Genomic DNA, 19522 nt, shown 5'->3' on the forward strand with positions numbered 1-19522 from the left:
AATTCTTCTACGGTCTTCCTTATTCATTGTCCAGCTTTCGCATGCATATGCGGTTATTGAAAATAGTGACTCATGGTGACCCTGTATTGTGTCCAAGGAGCGAGCGGCAAGTTTGACCCAGTGAACTTGTCGTTCAGCGCTGATTTTAAAGCACCATACCAGGACTCCCAAATAAGTAGAGAGTGTTCCAAATTTTTAATGGACAATGTAACTACCTTATCTGTCATAAACCCCATTAACTTGCAAAAATCCTTGCCCTGGTATACTAAGACCTCAAATGATAGTGGGGGATCCTAATCAGGAACAAATATTAATTAATTCTGAACTGGTCCTAATATCTTTAGAGCCTGCTGAAGATATGTATCCCTTTTTACTCAGCCTTGACATCTTGGTTAACTTGTTAGGAAGAGACTTTTTTCCTAAATGAAGTTGTTATTTGTAATTTAAAGAAAAAGGAGAATATTCTTAAGCATACCCAATGCCCCTCACTTTGTAGAATCAGACTATTGGTATATGCAGGTTCTCACCACAACCCTCCTTCACAAGGTTTCATTTTAATTAATAGTACTCATGACATTTTCTTGTCCTTTCCTGAGGACTTATGTACCAGCAAACTTACCAATGTAGGCTAAGTCCTATCAGCTGTATATAAAATTTGGGTGCTGTGGTAGTGGTGGTGTGCTGTGGAGTTGGTTCTGACTCATTGTTGTTGTTGTTAGGTGCCATTGAGTCAGTACCGACCCATAGCGACCTTATGCACAGCAGAACGAAACACCGCCCGATCCTGGGCCAACATCACTACTGTTGCCATGCTTGAGTCCACTGATGTTGCCACTTGGCCAATCCATCTTGTTGGGGGTCTTCCTCTTTTTCTCTGACCCTCCATCTTACTAAACATGATATCCTTCTCCAGTGACTAGCCCCTCCTTACAATATGTCCAAAGTATGACAGACGAAGTTTGGCCATCCTGGCCTCCAAGGAGCACTCTGGCTGCACTTCTTCCAACACAGATCTATTCTTTTAGTAGCCTATGGCACTTTCAATATTCTCCTCCAACACCATAACTCAAAAGCATCAATTCTTCTACAGTCTTCCTTATTCACTGTCCAGCTTTTGCATGCATATGAGGCTATTGAAAATACCATGGCTTGGGTCAGGCGCACCTTAGTCATCAAGCTGACATCTTTGCTCTTCAACAAGGTCTTGTGCAGCAGATGTGCCTAATGCAATACATCGTTTGATTTCTTGACTGCTGCTTCCGTGATTGTTGATAGTTGATCCAAGAAGAATGAAGTCCTTGACAACTTCAATCTTTTCTCCGTTGATAAGAATGTTGTTTATTGGTCCAGTGGTGAGGATTTTTGTTTTCTTGACATTGAAATGTAATCTATACCGAAGGCTGTGCTCTTTGATCTTCATCAGTAAATGTTTTAAGTCCTCTTCACTTTCAGCAAGCAAGGTTGTATCATCTGCATATCACAGGTTGTTAATGAGTCTTCCTCCAATCGTGATGCCACGTTTTTCTTCATAGAACCCAGCTTCTAGGATTATTTGCTCAGCATATAGGTTGAATAAGTATGGTGCAAGAATACAACCTTGTCACACACCTTTTTTAATTTTAAATCATTCAGTGTTCCCATGCTCTGTTCGAATAACTGCTTCTAGGTCCAGGTACAGATTCCTCATGAGCACAATTAAGTGTTCCGGAAAACTCATACTTCACAATGTTGTCCATAGCTTGTCATGATCCACACAATTGAAAGCCTTTGCACAGTCAATAAAGCACAGGTAAACAGCTTTCTGATAGTCTCTGCTTTCAGCCAAGACCCATCGGACATCAGCAATGATATCCCTCATTCCATGGCCTCTTATGAATTCATCTTGAACCTCTGGGAGTTCTCTGTCAATGTATGATTGTAGCCATTTCTGTATTACCTTTAGTAAAACTTTACTCGCGTGGGATATCAAAGAGATTGTCCGATGATTTCTGCATTCTGTTGGGTCACATCTCTTTGGAATGGGCACAAATATGGATCTCTTCCAATCAGTCGGCCAGATAGTTGCCTTCCAAATTTCTTGGCAGAGATGAGTGAGTGCCTCCTGTGCAGCCTCACTTTCTTGAAAGATTTCAATTTTCATTCTATCAATTCCTGGTGCCTTGTTCTTTGACAATTCTTCAATGCACCTTGGACTTCCTCCTTCAGTATCATTGGCTCTTGATCATATGGTAGCTCTTGGAATGGTTGAACATTAACCATTTCTTTTTGGTACAGTGACTCTGTGTATTCCTTCCATCTTCTCTTGATGCTTTCTGCATCATTCAATATCTGACTCATAGTGACCCTGTATAAGGTTTCTGAGGCTGTAAATTTTTACGGGAGCAGAAAACCTCATCTTTCTCCCATAGATGTATCTAAACTCTTGCCAAAAATCCTTCAGTGCCCCTTTAAACAAGAGACAAAAGAGGACCTTATCCTTATTATTCAATAATTTTCCTTGAATGATAATCAAAGGCTTAATTATTCCTTGCACAAGTCCATGTTAAAACTTGTATTATGCCTGTCAAAGACCAAACAACAGAGGATTTGTTCAGGATCTGCATGTGATTAACCACATTGCTCTGCCTATGTTTTCTGTAGTTCCTAACCTTCAATTGTTTTCTAATGTTTCCCCATAGGCCAAGCATTTTACAGATTTTTTATATCACTTTTTTCAGTATTCCTATGCATCCTAACAGTCATTATTTGTTTATTTTCACTTGGGAACACCAGCAGTTTACTCAGACTATTACGGATCGGAGGTTACCTGAATCCCCTTAACAACTTTACTCATGTCTTTCATACAGTCTTGCTAACTTTGCAATATAAAAACAACTCCAAATTTAGTACCATATGTAGATGACTTGCTAATATGTTCAGCTTCCCAATAAGACTGTGTTGCTAATAGGATAATGTTACTTAAATATCTAGCTTCTGGTAGGTATAAGGGCTGTAAAGAAAAACTGAAACTTGCTCTGCTATCTGTAAATATCTAGGACATCTAGCCTCTGTAGAAGGTATTTCTACTTACCCTAAACAGAAAGAGACCATTCTTGTTCTTCCTATACTTAAAATCAAAACGAAAGGTTTTGGGAGCTCTGTGAATACTACAGGAGTTAGATTCCTAATTTTTTCCTAATAGCTCAGCCCTTATAGAAATATCTAGAGGCCACCAAGCCAGATTCATTCCAGATAATCCTAGAAAACCAGAATGCTGTAACCAAACTAAAACAGAAACCCCTTTAACATACCCTGACCTAATTTTATTTGTACATGGTTCCTGTGCAAACCTCCTCTAACCAGCCACTATCAAGCTGAGTATGTTGCCACTACTGCTACTGAGGTCCTTGATAGTAAGGCATAGGAGACCATAGTTTTGGGAGACACCATGGTCAATTGGTATAATATAGTACGCAAAGACAATGTTCTACATCTTACTTTGGTAGTATCAATTGGGATCTTAAAAGCTTATGAGCAGCCATCTACGAGACAACTACTGATTTTTGTCTGTCCAGAGGAAAGAGGAGTGACGAAAATCAAAGGTGCAAGGACATGTCCAATGGGCTAATGGACCACATGAGCATCAGTCTCCACGACCCTGAGTCTAGAAGCACAAGATGGTGCCCAGCTACCACTACCAACTGCTCTGAAAGTGAGCACATTAGAAAGTCCTGGATAGAGTGAGGAAAAAAAACATGAAACAAAACTCAAAATCACAAAAATGACCAGGTTACTGGTCAGATACACACTGGTGGAACTCAGAGACTATGACTTTTAGTAGTCTCACCCTGTGGTTCAATTTTCAGCCAAACAATAACACTCGTGAGGTATGCACAACTTGCAATAATCAACCATTTAAGATCAAAAGGGCAACATTAACCCAAAGACAAAGTTCAGATGATTTAGGAAAGAAAGAGGAATGGAAACAAACACAGGGAGAATGTGGGATAAGTGATGTTACATATAGGGGACTGAAATCAATTAGATGGAATAAAAGTGTATGAATTGTGGAATGTAAAACATATGATCTGCTCTGTAAACCTTTACCCAATTCACACAAAAAAAGTTAAAAGAAAACAAAAAATACAACGGTGCTCTTTACCTTTTAAATAATTTACTGCCCCCTGCCAAAATTGCTGTAATCAAAATACAAGCTCATCAGCCAAGGGAAGTTCCACAAACTGAGAGCCATGCTAACAACCTTGCTGATACAGTAACCAGACAGCATCCCAAACAATGACAAACCCTTGCTCTAAAGACTCCTCATCAAAGACCCAGAGTTGACTTTCATGTCACTTTAGAAATGTTTTTTGATTCCCAACAGGCTGCTTATAAGAAAGAACTAAGAGATTAGAAAAAAGTTAGATGCTATCAGGATCGAATCACCAAGTTATGACTTGGACCCAATGGCAAAATTGTTTTACCAAAATAGTTACACTTTCCTATAATTAGAAACTTACATGACCCTTTGTATCTAGGATATAACCACATCATGAATAGTCTCTGGGTCTGCAGAACATGTAGTCTCTCATTGAACTGCTTTTAGAAAACAATCCTCCAGTTTAGGAAAATTGAAATGGATAACCACACCGATGAAGCAATTAAATACATTGTCTCTCAGTTTATTATTGGCATCAAGGGAGATGGAAATAATAATTTGTCGAGGCTGGTCCCTGGCAGGGACTATCCTATTTATGAGTAACAACAATCCCTCTGGATTATCTCTCGAATACCTTAAAAGTATCAACAATTAGCCTTAAGAATGTAAATTAGAGCTAGGGAAAAGGAGAGTTATTATCAAGACTCTGACACCAAATTAAGGATGGGACCTAATGAAAATTTGATCTTGACTAAACATCAGCATATTCCTTTAATGCGAGTCTTACACAAGGGCTGTCACTTGGGATGTGACAAAACGAGTGCAATTCTAAAGAAATTCTGGTGGGGACAGCTTTTGTGGAGCTGCAACACATGTTACCAGGCACTGTCCCGTCTGTCCGTGGTACAATCCCAGAAACACTTCAAGGTGCATCCCAGATGTAACCCTAAACTGTCTAGAGCTATGCTTGAAGGACAGATATTTTATTTAAAGTCCACTTTCTAGTAGCTATAAATATGTAGCATTATTAGTGTAGAGATTTTCACATTGGGTAGTCTTTTCCTTGTTGAAATGCTACTACAAACTTTGTAGCAAAAACGCTCCTTAGAAATATACCCTTTTGGGGAATACCGACAACTCTTTGTAGTAACCAAGAAATTCAATTTACTGGTCAAATTATTAAAGAATTATGTAGAATTTTTTCCATTTACCAGAGATTTCATATTTATCATCTTCAATCTTCTCTTTTAGTAGAAGAACCAACAGAATAACTAAAACCCAATTTGCTAGGCTTTGTGAAGCTTTTATTCTACCTTGAACTAAAGTTCTCCTTTTGGTCCTTTTTGTAATGGAGATCCATACACTTTGGATCTCATAAACTCACTCCACATGAAATAATTACTGAAAGGTGTATGATCCTTCCTTATATTGTCAGCTGATCTTAATATTGGGCAAGCTTATTTGTTAAAATATTGCCAGTCTTTAATGCATCTCGCTAACAACTATCATTCACAGGTTAAAGAAACCTTTAAAAAAATTAGATATCTAGAACCCACAAACATTTCTACTTGTGACTTTGTATATTGGAAAAGACATCAAAGGACTCTTTAGAATCTTACTGGAAGGGAATATACTTAGTCCTCTTCATCAATTCTTGTGCAGCCAAATTGGGGGTCAAACCTTGGATTCATTCATTGCAACAGAAAGAAGCCAAATCTGTTTGGACTTCCCAGGCCAATAGAAAATGAAAACTCAAACTTACATATATACTGGACCATAAGCAGATTGACTCTGGATATAGACAGCTGATTCCAAGACGATGGAACAAGACTTGATGCATGGTATGACTTTTTCGGACTCTGCTTTATAATTACAGTTTTTCTCAAGCTAATTTCTATACAAGATCAGATAGGTTTTATCTTGGTTTTGGTAATACAAGCTATTGAGATTATTGTATTTTGCTCAGTAATTATTGCCTTTGAAGTAGGTTTATTTTTCCAACTAGGGTTTATTACTTGGGAAAACATTTCTTCATGCAAGTAGATGAAGGTTTTACGTTATCATAGCAGTGATTTTTATGACACATGCCTTACTGTACCACTTTCAGTTCATGCTCTAACATTATGAATTGTTTAAAATTTTATTTTGCTACTACTTCTAATTCCTACTAAAATATGGGATGAAAATGCTTTCATTAGCCTAGTACAAACAGTAGCTGCTGCCCAAAATTAAACTGTCAGATTTACCACCATTTTCTCCATTCAGGCTTCAGTAACTTTGGCCTTTTTGCTGCTCCTACACATAATTACAGCCTTGTACCCCACCTGCCTCCATAGATGATGATACCATCATCATAAGATTCTTATGAGTCCGATTTGGCAACCCCTTGGTTCTTCCGTACCACTGATCTCTTGCTTTAACTTGTCCTCTATCAAACATGGCTCTGCCATGCTACATTCCATACACAAGTGACTCCACTGCAACTACTGCCCCTGGTCTCAAGTTCCATGATTTTAGATGGGTTTAAAATTTGCCATCCTTAACAATGAAACAAAGTATGTTCCAATGTTCCTGAAATGACTGTCTGTCTGTGACAACTCCCTGACTGAACCACAGTTGATACACATTAATTTGACCAAAATGGCAGCGAGTGAAGATGCAGTCTTTGGTTACACCGTTCTATGCAGTGTTCCCATTACCTTGGCCACTGGAGGTCCTAGTCCTGCCAACCAACTTTTCTTAGGTACTACCTTGCCTCGATGGCAAGAACATGACTGACTAATGCACTTTAGGCAAACTAGGAGTGCCCCTGTTGTTGCTGAAAAGTGCCTAGAGTTGGTTCCAAGTCATAGCCACCCTGTATAGAATTTCTGAGGAGGAGCTGGTAAGTTTAACCCACCAACACTGCTGTTCAAACCAACTATATGGCAGAGTGCTTATCATTGTAGCCTACAACCACCACACCAGGACATCAGGAGTGTCCCTAGATATTTGTAACTATGATGAAAGCCTTCATTGGACTAGTGGCCTCAAGATTGTGATCAAATGAGGGGGGCTCTAAAATAAAAAGAGACATCTGTCCTAAAATAAAATGGCTGAAGTCATGTGAAGGCTGAGGATAACTTTCACAGATTTAAACCCAGTTGCTTAGGAACCAATCTTATCATTAAGGAGATGGTTTTCTTTCTTCAGGTGAAGAATGTGGATACTAAATATTATGAGGTCTCTAACCAACACCTTGGAATCCTAGTATGGCACTATTTAATAAGCACTAACTATTAATGGAGTCCTGGTGTGGTGCTGTGGGTTAATACACCAGACTGCAAAGACGTTTGAACTGCAAGGTCGGTGGTTCAAGCTCACCAGCTGCTCCTTGGAAAACCCATACAGGGTCACTATGGGTCGGAATCAACTCGATGGCACTTGACAACAACAACTGTTAATCACAAGGCCAGAAGGTCAAACCCACCAGCACCCCTTGGAAACCCTATACAGGGTCACTATGAGTTAGAACTGGATTTATGGCACTTAACAACATCAGCAACCAACACCTTATGAAAACTCTGTACCAGATCACTCCAGGAGGTAAGTAAACTCTTAACAACCTGTTCCTAAAATATCCAACATGTCACTGTTTTGTGATTGGTCATAAGGACTTCTCCAAGATCATATACATTTTAATTCTGTCTTTTAGCCAATCAATATATTCCACTTATATTACAATATCACTAAAATTGATAATCACAGTTCTTTGTCCTACCTTTAACTGACCTCAATCATTATAAAGCAATCAGAATATTGTACTTTGTAGTTCCTTACATGGCACAGTAAATATGTGTGATATGTACCATATGGATTTGTGAGCTTCAGATTTTGAGATTTACATGTTTCCGCATTCAAATGGTATTTTAGCTTCAAAAAATCTCTGATTTTTCTTTAAGAGGTAGACAGTCATTCTTCCAATACACCTTCAAATAAAGGGAAACCTCAAAATCCTCTGATTGCTATGGTGATTACAATCCCATTTAACTAAATCCAGGAATGGGATCTAGATGCTGAGGGTACTTTTTCTCTTTTTATGAAGTAGCTGAATTAGAATGAAGTTTCCATGATCTGTCTGCCTCAATAGAGTCATTAAATAGTTATGGAGCTCAACAAAAATCTGTAAATTCTCTCGCCAAAGTGAATTGCTTTAGATTTCCTTCTACCCCAGAGAGGTGGTGCATGTGCCAGAGTCCTCAAGATCTTGTTGCACATGATCAATAAATTTTCCAGAACAGAATAAGATAAAGAAAAAAATATGCCAATACGCTACTTGCATCCTCCTTTTATGACTCTTACCTTTAGTTGGCTACCTGAAAAATTTGAGTTCTGATTATGGAAAACTATATAGACTGGAATTAAATTTTAATAACCATTATAAGTATTGCAGGTCTTACCAAATGTTTTATGAAATATGTTTCCAACGTCTATAAGTCAGCTACTCTTCATGCCATGCAATATATTATGTATTTTGAGGAAACAAAAATGACAGATGAGATTACTCTTAGAATGGCCTCTGTCAGATTCTTCCTTGGAATCTGGTCCCACTCTATACAGTCTCTTAGGCTTAATTTATTCAGTCTGAGAATGAGGTCTATCAGCATCGTTTTTATTGTTGTTAAGTGCTGCTGAGCCTGTTCCAATGCACAGCAACCTTGTATAGGGTTTCCAAGGAGTGGCTGGTAGGTTTGAACAGATAACACTGTGGTTAGCAGTCCAGTGCTTATCCTACAGCACCACACCAGTATTCCTAGCACTGTAGGAGGATCAATTAGATGGTGCCTGGTCTAGCAGTGTCTGGGGTATTAAAAGCTTGCACCTGACAAGTAGCTATGTCACATCTTCCAGGTAAATCCTCACAAAGGACACTTCATTGTGAGTGACCAGTGCCTCCTAGCAGGGGCGTCATCAAAAGGGAAGGCTGTCTAGTGGTGGTGATGGTTGTGTGCAGACGAGTCAGTTCTGAGTCATACAGACCTGGTATAGGGTTTCTGGGGCTGTAAGTTTTTATGGGAGCAGAAACCCTCACACCTTTCTTCTGCGTAGCAGCTGGTGAATTTAAATCGCTGACCTGTGGTTAGCAGTCCAACACATAACCCACTATGCCACCAGAGCTCCTTAGATGATGTGTTGTTAAGTGTCGTCGAGTTGGTTCAGACTCATAGTGGCCCTATGTAGGGTTTCTGAAGAGCGGCTGGTGAATTTGGACCATGACCTTGCAGTTTAAACAGACCTTTCAGTCCAGTACAGGATCCTGCAGCACCACCCATGAGGGCTCCAGAGGATGTGTTGTTGTTGTTGTTATTAGGTGCCATCGAGTCAGTACCGACCCATAGCGACCTTATGCACAGCAGAATAAAACACTGCCTGATCCTGGGTCAACCTCACTACTGTTGCCATGCTTGAGTCCATCGATGATGCCACTTGGCTAATCCATCTTGTTGGGGGTCTTCCTCTTTCTTTCTGACCCTCCACCTTACCAAACGTGATATCCTTCTCCAGTGACTGGTCCCTCCAGACAATATGTCCGAAGTATGAGAGACGAAGTTTGGCCCTCTTGGCCTCCAAGAAGCACTCTGGCTGCACTTCTTCCAAAACGGATCTATTGGTTCTTTTGGCAGCCCACGGCACTTTCAATATTCTCCTCCAACACCGTAACTCAAATGCATCAATTCTTCTATGGTCTTCCTTATTCACTGTCCAGCTTTCGCATGCATCTGAAGTTACTGAAAATATCATGGCTTGGGTCAGGTGCACCTGAGTTTGACCTCAAGCTGACATCTTTGTTCTTCAACACTTTAAAAAGGTCTTGTGCAGCAGATTTAAGAGTATTTAAAATCTAAGGTGTTTGACAGTCCCTGGATGGCTAAGACAAGAGGCAGGTCAAACTCCATTTTGTCAGATGTTTAAGAGTACTTCAAAACTGAGGCATTCAAGCCTATCCATAAATGACTCACCATCTTACCTCTATAGACTCTAATTTGTTTCAGGCTTTTGATTCTACTTTAAAATGTATAAGGGCACTTCAAAATCTGGGTGCTTGACAACATAAAATGGATTATGCAGGGACAAATTGAAATTCACTTTGTTTTCTTCACTTCTGCTTCTGCTTTAAAGCTATAAGCCTTGTGTTAATTTTAGCAGTTTGCTGAACAGACAATGTAGCCGTGCTTAGACAAGTCCAGTCCCGGTAAGCGCAGGGAGGGTCAGAGAAAACAGTCTTTGCAAAAATGTGACTATGTATACACAAATTTGGGCAAGTCAAGGGAAGGTCAATCAACAGAATACTGCTAAGTAGCTCCTGCTTTTTACTGCAAATCTCCTCTCAGCTCCAGGAAGTTGGAGCACTTTGCAGCTGGATGATTGTTCTGTACTACTCTGATTTCTGCATTGCTCTATCCCTTCAATAAACTTCTCGTTTCTACTTTAAGCAGACTCCATGATTTTGCTCTATGACAAATTATTATGTAGCCATTAAAAATATAACTTCAGAGAAATTTAAATAACCTGAGGAGATATTCATTATATAACCCTAAGTGGGAAAAAAAAATAGGTTGAAAAACTTGAATTACAATCTGAGCTTCTTAGTCAAAAAGGAGATATAGATGATAAGAGTAGAAAAATATACACTAAAGCAATAATGATACTTATTTGGATTGTACAATGGTAATTTTTGTTTTCTTTCTTACACTTCTATTTTGAAAACATTTACCATAGTTTTATTACATTTATTGTGTGCTTTCCTTTACAAGAAGAATATGAGGGACACAAAGGTTAATAAATGTACCTGAAGTCATATAGGCAATAAATATTAGGGTTGGGAAATCTTTTATAATCATTAATAAATCAAGGAGAGGCAAAACTTTGCAAGACTTTTAATAAAATACATTTTTTTTATATGACATGGAAAGACGGAGTAGCTATAGACTCTAGGCCCATGGACTGAATGAGGCTGTGTGCCTACGGGCTGAAGACTGGATTTTAGACATTTATGTGTATATCAAATATTTTTGCTTTTTAATTCATGATATAAGAGGAAAATGGGGCCTGTGCGTTTTCGGTAGTACATGTTTAAGTAATATCATGTCAGGCTCAAGTATGAAGCAACCTAATACAGGCATAGCTAGCTCTCCTCTTAGGAACATCCAGAAATGACACACTTTATGAGGATTTAAGAGGAATTAATGGAGATGAGACCAATAAGTGTAAAGAGAAATGAGGAGATTTGTGAGAAATTCTCAAGATGGTCCATCTTTAGGAATAAAGGGTGCAATAGATTGCTAGACCAGACATAGATTGTTGATTCACACCCAGGGATATGCAAACAGGATGAACTGGGGGAGGGGGGAAATAAATCTGTTTTAGGACTAGGAACTTTAAATAAGAATACAGTCATTAAAGGCCATGCCATGTACACAATTCAGGCTAAACTGTGAAACTGCGGGGAGGGAAAATGGTACGTTTGGGGTAGACTGTAAACTCCACAATACCCAGTAAAAGGGGAACTGGAGGAGGGGCTTTTTCGAGTGAGGGGAATAAAACTCTGTACGGGTTGGCCATGCGGCATGTCTGCTCATGTCTACTGGGTTGGGTACCAATTTTGAAAAATCGAATAAAGAAAACCTCACTCTCACTAAAATGAGTACAGATTGGATTCTTGAGTGTTTGTTGATATTGACAATGTTTCTCACACCATAATAGAAACTAAATTTTATTGGGCTGTTTCAGTGGCCAGAAACTGTTGTAAAGCACTTTAAAAAACCCACTGCCACTGAGCTGATTTTGACTTACAGTTAGACTCCTGGTGTGGAGCTATAGGATCAGCACTGGACGGTGACCCACAGGTCAGCAGTTCAAACCCACCAGCTGCTCCTCAGAAACACTACAACAGCTGGACGGAGTAGAGCTGACCCATGTGGTTTGCAAGGCTGTAAATCTTCACTACAGCAGACTGTCACAACTTTCTCCTGCAGAGTGGCTGATGGGAATGAACTTCTGATCTTTCAGTTAGCAGTCAAGTACTTAATCACTATGCCACCAAGGCTGCTTATAAGAACTTTATTTACACGAATTCATTTAATCCTCACGTGAACTTTGTCAGGAGGGCACTATTACTATTCACACTTTACAGATGGGAAATCAATTCACAAAGAGGTTAAATAACTCATTGAAGATCACACAACAAGCAAGGGAGTACAGATAGGGTTTGGACGCTGGTTGCCTGAGATTTTAATTACCACGTGATATCATTACAATAATATCTCTAGGGAGGGTCCTGACATTCTACTTACTGGCAAATGTTCTATCAACCACATGCAAAAGAGTTGAGGGAACTGGAGAATGTGAGACGATAGCTTTGGTAGTCAAAGTATAGCTGCTGGATCAGCAGCATCAACATCATCTGGGGACTTGTTAGAAACTTCTTAGAAACAAAAATCTCAGGCTACACTCCAGATGTATTGAAACCAGGAGATGGTCCCAGCAATCTGTGTCTTAACCAGCCCTCTAGCGGTTTCTGATGCAAACTCATGTTTGAGAAGCACTGGCCTACACAGAAGGAGACTAAGGGGTAACATGCTCACTTTCATTGTGTTTCTGAAGGCTTCTCATAAAGAGTTGACTTGTGGAGTCCTCACAATAAGTTGTTCTATATTTGCTGTGTTAAGTCTTGAGAGTTATGGGAAATGGTAAAAGCTGACTGAATGGTGATATCTTTTGGCTAAAAATGTGGGGAAAAAAGTTCGCAATATCTGGAAGCAACTGACAATGGGAAGGGATGCCCAGTGGAAGAGTATGCCTCACGTCATCTGAAGAACAGGCACTGAAACAAGTGATGAAGGACCATTTCTCAGGCATGCTGGTGACTGAAAAGATGGCTAAGGCATGCTTCTAAGACCATGATGAACAGAATCAAACAAGGATGTATTTATTTAGCAGATGTTAAGAGCAGATTCATGAAAGAGCAGATTCTGAAGGCAGGTGGGAGTCAGTGACACTTAGTTCTTTTGACCCTCTAGCTCAGAGCTAATCCTAGCTAGGATGGTCCCTTCAGGAATCCTTCAATCAGACTCACTCTTCCCAGATTTGTGTCTTTGTTTATATTTCACTTCCTATTTGGAAAGCTCGCTCATAATCCAACTACACATTTATATCAAAGCCCGGCTTAAGTCATATGTTGTTGTTGTTAAGTGTCATTGAGTCGGTTCTAACCCATAGCGACACTGAACAGGGTTTCTGAGGCTGTAAATGTTTACGGGAGCAGAAAGCCTCATCTTCCTCCCACGGAGCAGCTGGTAGTTTGGAACTGCTGACCTTGCGGTTCACAGCCTGATTCGTAACCACTACGCTACCAGAGCTCCTTTAAGTCATATAGTCTATGGTAAAATCTCTAAATTTCTCTTCATACTTAATGTCAGTTGCATGCATTATTGAGTTCTACACATTCCAATTTCAGAGTAGGAATTATATCACATCTTCCATTTTACTGTTTCATTCTAAACTCAAACCAGTTGTCACCTCATTGATTCCAACTTAAGGTGACCCCATATACATTAGGGTGCTGTGGTCAATATAGTTTTGAGTGGCTGATCTTTCAGAATTAGATAACCAGCTCTTTCTTCAGAGGAACCTCTGGGTGGACTCAAACTGCCAATCTTTCAGTCATTAAGGGGTCTTGTTCCATGGTAATCAATAAATACCCTGAGGGCTAATCAGATTATTGGGAATACTCTTACATGCTTCTATTTCTGGGACTCCTCTGCTGCTGCATTTGAGTCACAGTGTTCGAGAAGAATACAGAAAGTACCCTGGACTTCCGGAAGAACCAACAAATCATCTTCAAAGAACTATAGCCAGAATGTTCCTTAGAAACCAGGATGGCCAGACTTTGTCTCTCATACTCCGAACATATTATCAGGAGGGACCAGACCCTGGAGAAAGATATATGTGCTTGATAAAGCGGAGGGTCAATGCAAAAGAACAAGACCCCCAATGAGAGGCAGCAGCAATGGGATCAAGTGTAACAACAACTGGGAGGATGGCTCAGGACTGGACAGTGTTTTGCTCTGTTGTGCAGAGGGTCACTATGAGTCTGAGTCGACACAACACACTTAACTACAAAAAGCTCTGTTGTAGCTTTCTTTCCATTTCTAAGTAATAAATAATCATCATAAATAATTTCTAAATAATAAATAATCATAAATAATAAGAACATGAAGCCTAGCTCTCTGGTTAGATGCAGACTGAGAATTATTAGGGGTCCTACTGATCACCTTACCAGTTGCTTCCTGCTTGTTCTTGGCATACAGCAACAGCATAATCCCAGTTGCTTGGTAAGGCACACTCCCCTTTCCAGGGACAGAATGCTGTTTCTATCACATCCTCAGTTCACATAAGCACTGGATAGATTGTTACAATCCAGATGCAGATGTATATGTGAAAAACTCTTATGACAAATCCAGTTATTATATGTTCAGTGAAGTCCGTTTTAGCAGTTAAATACTTCCTTTTTTCCCCATTCTACTCTTGTCATATGCTCCACGCTTGAAAACATCGTTTAAAAACCACATTTTCACATCTTAAGAACACACAAAAAAGTGTCAGATACTTTTTTCCCCTTTGCCATTTTAGAACTTCAAAAACAGCCAAAAGGAAGTTTTATAAAATACGTAAAAATATGTGCTGAGAGTTGATGTTTTATATGCCAAGAGCTAGACTGCAATGCATTTTTACTAGAGTTCATATTAACTCTGAGGAAAAGAAAATCTTGCTGGAGACCTAGGCCCACTCTGTCCTGGGAAAGTCCCACCACACTTCTACACTGATTATTCTTACAGCTCTGAGAATCAAGTCTTGGGTATCCACTGTTGGGCTATCCAGAGTCCCCACTGTCCTGGGCTTCTTTTCCTTCTCAATAAAGGCCTTTTGTCCATTTCACAGCTCATTAGCACCTCCACCAGACGGTAGGTGGTGACAGGGAGAAGAGGTGAGGCGAAAATCAGTAAATTTTACTGCTCGTTAGCAGCTCTTGTAAAAGACTATGGGACAAGGGTTTGATGCCACCACCAGCATCAGAATCACCGGCAAGCACTTATTAAGTGTTTTGGTGCCTGGCACTATAGGCACGAGCAGGCGTAATCACAGTGAGTGTTTAAAATTATTATGAATGCTTTCCTTTGTTTCCCCTGCATAACATCAAATTAAGAGTTGTCTGCAGTGTGAACACAAGGAGACATACCTGTTTTTGCACTCCACTGAGTTGCTGAACCTTGATGATAAGTGAAGCAGTTCGACCCTTGTATTGAATTGTTCTAATAAAAGTTCCGGCATGGTCCACGCTGAAGGGTTCTGACCAACGCCAATTGCCCCAACCTTCAATACAGATGTGTAACAGCTGGAAGGAAAAACAATAATCGTCATAATGCCACAAGTGCCAACAAAAATCTAGTACTAAAAAGAAAGTCTTACTGCTGGAAAACCTTCTTATTTGTAATATTTAGCATCTGTTTTCTTTCTAACCTGCATTATTCATCCATTTCCAGCTTATTCAACCAGGCTAAGAATAGCACATATGCCACATAGAGTCAATGTGGTTTTTCAGATCACATTTTAAACCTTCTTAAAAATAATTGTCCTATCAAATGGTAAATGGTCTGTTGAACATTTGAGAAAAGACCATTTCATTCATCTGGAGGACAAGAAAGTTGAAACGTGAGATCAAAGAACATTGGTCTTGGCTGATGATTCAATCTTCCTTATGGCTAGACAGTCATTAATGATAAATTTGGTTTGTGGCATTGTTTTTGACACTCCATTGCCATTCTTTATATTTTATTTTGATAAAGAAAATAGCAGTTGGACAATTTACTGCATTTAATATATGCTCTTTAAGAGTCCTGGTATGGTTCTGTAGGATAAGCACTAGACTGCTAAATGCAAGGTCAGGAGTTCAAATCACCAACCACTCTTTGGAAATCCTATACAGGGTTGCTGTGAGTCAGAACCAACTCAACAGCATTTAACAACAAAAACAAGAGACAATTGCATGTATCAAATTAGAAATACCTCTAACTTTTTGAATACGAAAGAAAACATCTTTCAATTTCCTACTTAAAAAAAAAAAGCATTTATTGTATCTTTTACCCATTGAATCTAATGGTCCATATTTTTATTTACTTATTCTGAGTCATAACTTTGGGTTCCAGTTGTATTTCTTTCATGGTGAGTCCAATACTTATTTTTTTCCACTCTTACTCTAAACAACACATAATAATTACTGCTTTTTCAGGCTACATGTTTAAAATAAGCAATGTTCTGTATGATCTGTAAATAGAATCAGCATTTTAGGAAAAAATATATTACATACAAACAATTTAATATCTTCCTTCATATTTGTTGTTAAATGCCATTGAGTCGGTTCCGACCCATAGCGACCCTGTACAGGGTTTCTGAGGGTGTAAATCTTTACGGGAGTAGAAAGCCTCATCTTTCTCCCGCGGAGCGGCTGGTAGTTTCGAACCGCTGACCTTAAGGTTTGCAGCCCGATGTTGTTAATAGTGCCATTGAATGGGTTACAACTCACAGTGATCCTGTTTAGGGTTTCTGAGAAGCAGCTGGTAGATTCGAACTGCTGACCTTTCACTTAGCAGTCCAGGGCTTATCCTGTAGTACCACACCAGAACTCCATATATATATAATAGATCCTTAAAATATATATACACTACAGGTTTTGTTTTTAACATTAGGTGCCAGTATGAGGAGCTGTTAAGTTGATTCCAACTCATGGTAACTCTATGGGCATCAGAAAAGAACTGTGCTCTGTAGGGGTTTTCAATGGCTCATTTAAAAAAGAAAAAAATAAGATGCCTGGCTTTCCTTCAAAGGAGTTTCTGGGTGGACTCAAACCTCCAGCCTTCTAGTCAGCAGCTGCTCACTGCTAGAATCACCAGGAATTCCATTAGCGTTAGGGAGAGTCCAATGTGATTTTTGGTAGCCGAATAAACTGGGCTTTGAAAATACTTAAAGTTTTTGTAAGTATGGGGAACAGTCTTCCTGCTATTAATAAGGCCCTATTGTAGATCTCTATACAACAATCAATGATATGAATCAGAAGGGTATCATTCATTGTTGTTGTTAAGTGCCGTCGAGTTGGTTCCGACCCATAGCGACCCTGTACAGGGTTTCCGAGGGTGTAAATCTTTATGGGAGTAGAAAGCCTGATCTTTCTCCTCTATCATTCGTAGGACTTCTAAAAAAGAAGGCTAAGAACAAACAAAGAAAAACCAAACAGAAAAATCCTGGACAGTATATACCTTTAGGGGAAATGTGGTCTAAAGTACATTCACAACATAAAAGTAACCGAGTATCTTTGATGTTTAAATATTAGTTACAGGAAGTAAAAAAAGGAAAAGGAAAATAGCAGCAGAGTTTGGAACTATGTTAGCTTTTTTTTAAAAAATTTTTTTTATAGCATCAAATGGGGAATAAAGCTCATGGCACACACACAACTAAAAGAAACAAGAAAGTTGTTTTCTTTGGAGAGACTGGTAGCTAGAAATGACAAAATGATAATGAGGCATGGTTCTTAAGGTCAAGCTCAACTATATTTTTCCTGAAAATTCCATGGACTCTGAAGAAACATTTAATATATACAATGTAGCTTTAATTGAGGAGCATTTACATTTGCATATGAGCTCAGTTTCAGACAGCTGTCCACTCTGTGTACACAGCTTTTAATGAGTGAATGCCACCAAGGAATATGCTGTCAGATTTCACCTGGCAGCTATTTGTTTCCACAATGATAGCACAGATGTTTTCTTTGAATTGTGAAAATTCAGACACATTTGGGTTTTGTTCACAGCAAAAAGCTAAGAGGGAGAAAAACATAACACTTCTTACTACATGCATCGTCAGTTGGGTATTTGTGATGTTTGGTCTATGTTAAAAAGCATCTATATATTATGGGCAGTTAGATGTATGTAACTGAATTAGATATGTAAGGAATCCAATTACTGAGAGGAAATTTATAAAAAGATATTCAGGAAGCCTAGAAGCATTCTGGGACTCCTGGTGTGACACTGTAGGATCAGCACTGGACTGTGAACCATAAGGTTGGAAGTTCAAATCCACCAGCTGCTCCTTGGAAACCCTACACAGGGTCGCTATGAGTCAGAACCGACTTGAAGGCACTTAACTACAATAGGAGTGGTCTAGTCACTCCCCTAACCCCCATGCTGTTACCGCCAGTGATTATGTATGTACCCGTGGGTTTGGGCATTGACTAACACTGCTCAGATACTCACGGATATCAAGTGGAAATGGGAGGTTCTGTTTACCTAATTTCACTGCCCTATTTACGATGGGGTTGCATTTTGGTGACTCTGCCATAATTCAACTCTGAAGCCAGTCAAATACTCATTATTATTGCCTTTTAATTTCATTATCTTTATAAACACAGTCTTAGTCTTTGGGGGCTAGAAACATTGCACAAAAACTCACAGATATATTTTGTATGTATATATATATTTTGTATGTATATAACATTGTATGTAGTACACATTACTGCTAAAATGTACAAAAAACACAAACAAACAAACAAACCCAGGTTGTAAGTGCAATTTGTTAAAACTAGAATATGTCATAAGTTGGGGACTGCCTGCACTGCAAAGTCTCCATTTCATTACAAATATTCACACATCTATTTCAATTAGATCTACATGGGAGCTTCAGAAAGTTCATGGAAAACTAGAATTAAAAGATAATGGAATATTTCCATGAACTTTTGGAAGCCATCTCATAGAAGGAACTATAAAAATCAGACATAAAAAGTATAAAAGTGATACTATTTGATTTTAATTCTTAAAATTCTTTCTCTCATTCATTCAATACATTTTCATTATTCATAAAGGAAATATGTTAGGTATCATCAAGGAAATATGTGAGTGCTTAGAAAAATTCATGGGAAAAAAATGGAAGTACATGATAATGCAATTTTTCCACAAACTCTTTGAAGCCCCCTCCTAAATTGGATGAAAGGTGCTCTTTGCCTCATAAGGAAGCTATACTCCTATAGTAAAAATAAGACATGGCCAGATGCCTTGGGAGAGGTACAAAGTGTTGCAGGAGTTCAGAAAAAGCTGTTTCAAGCTTCTGTGATTAGCAAAGTTTCATAAAGTAGCTGGGTCTCCAGGATTTAGGTAGGGTTCAACCAGCAGAGATGAGAGTTCATTTCCAGGCCAACAGAACAAATTGAGATATGAACGCAGAAAGTACATATGGAGCAAAGTTAGCAGTCTTGATTGACTGGCAAAAGGGAACATGAAAGTAGGAGTTGGGGATAAGGCC

The 19522-nt window shown here is 39.1% G+C and overlaps 1 protein-coding gene across 2 annotated transcripts in view; it reads right to left on the reverse strand.

Annotated features, from left to right (window-relative positions):
- The window catches only part of VPS13B (vacuolar protein sorting 13 homolog B (yeast)), a 1072080-nt gene that overhangs the window by 101030 nt on the left and 951528 nt on the right, over nt 1-19522 (reverse strand). For both annotated transcript variants that reach the window (XM_006859183.1, XM_006859184.1), the window contains exon 43: nt 15417-15572. In XM_006859183.1, coding sequence (XP_006859245.1) covers nt 15417-15572 — 156 coding nt within the window. The remainder of the gene's footprint in view (nt 1-15416; nt 15573-19522) is intronic.

This window comes from Chrysochloris asiatica, unplaced genomic scaffold (assembly GCF_000296735.1).
Source record: "Chrysochloris asiatica unplaced genomic scaffold, ChrAsi1.0 scaffold00031, whole genome shotgun sequence".
In the NCBI taxonomy this organism is placed as follows: domain Eukaryota; kingdom Metazoa; phylum Chordata; class Mammalia; order Afrosoricida; family Chrysochloridae; genus Chrysochloris; species Chrysochloris asiatica.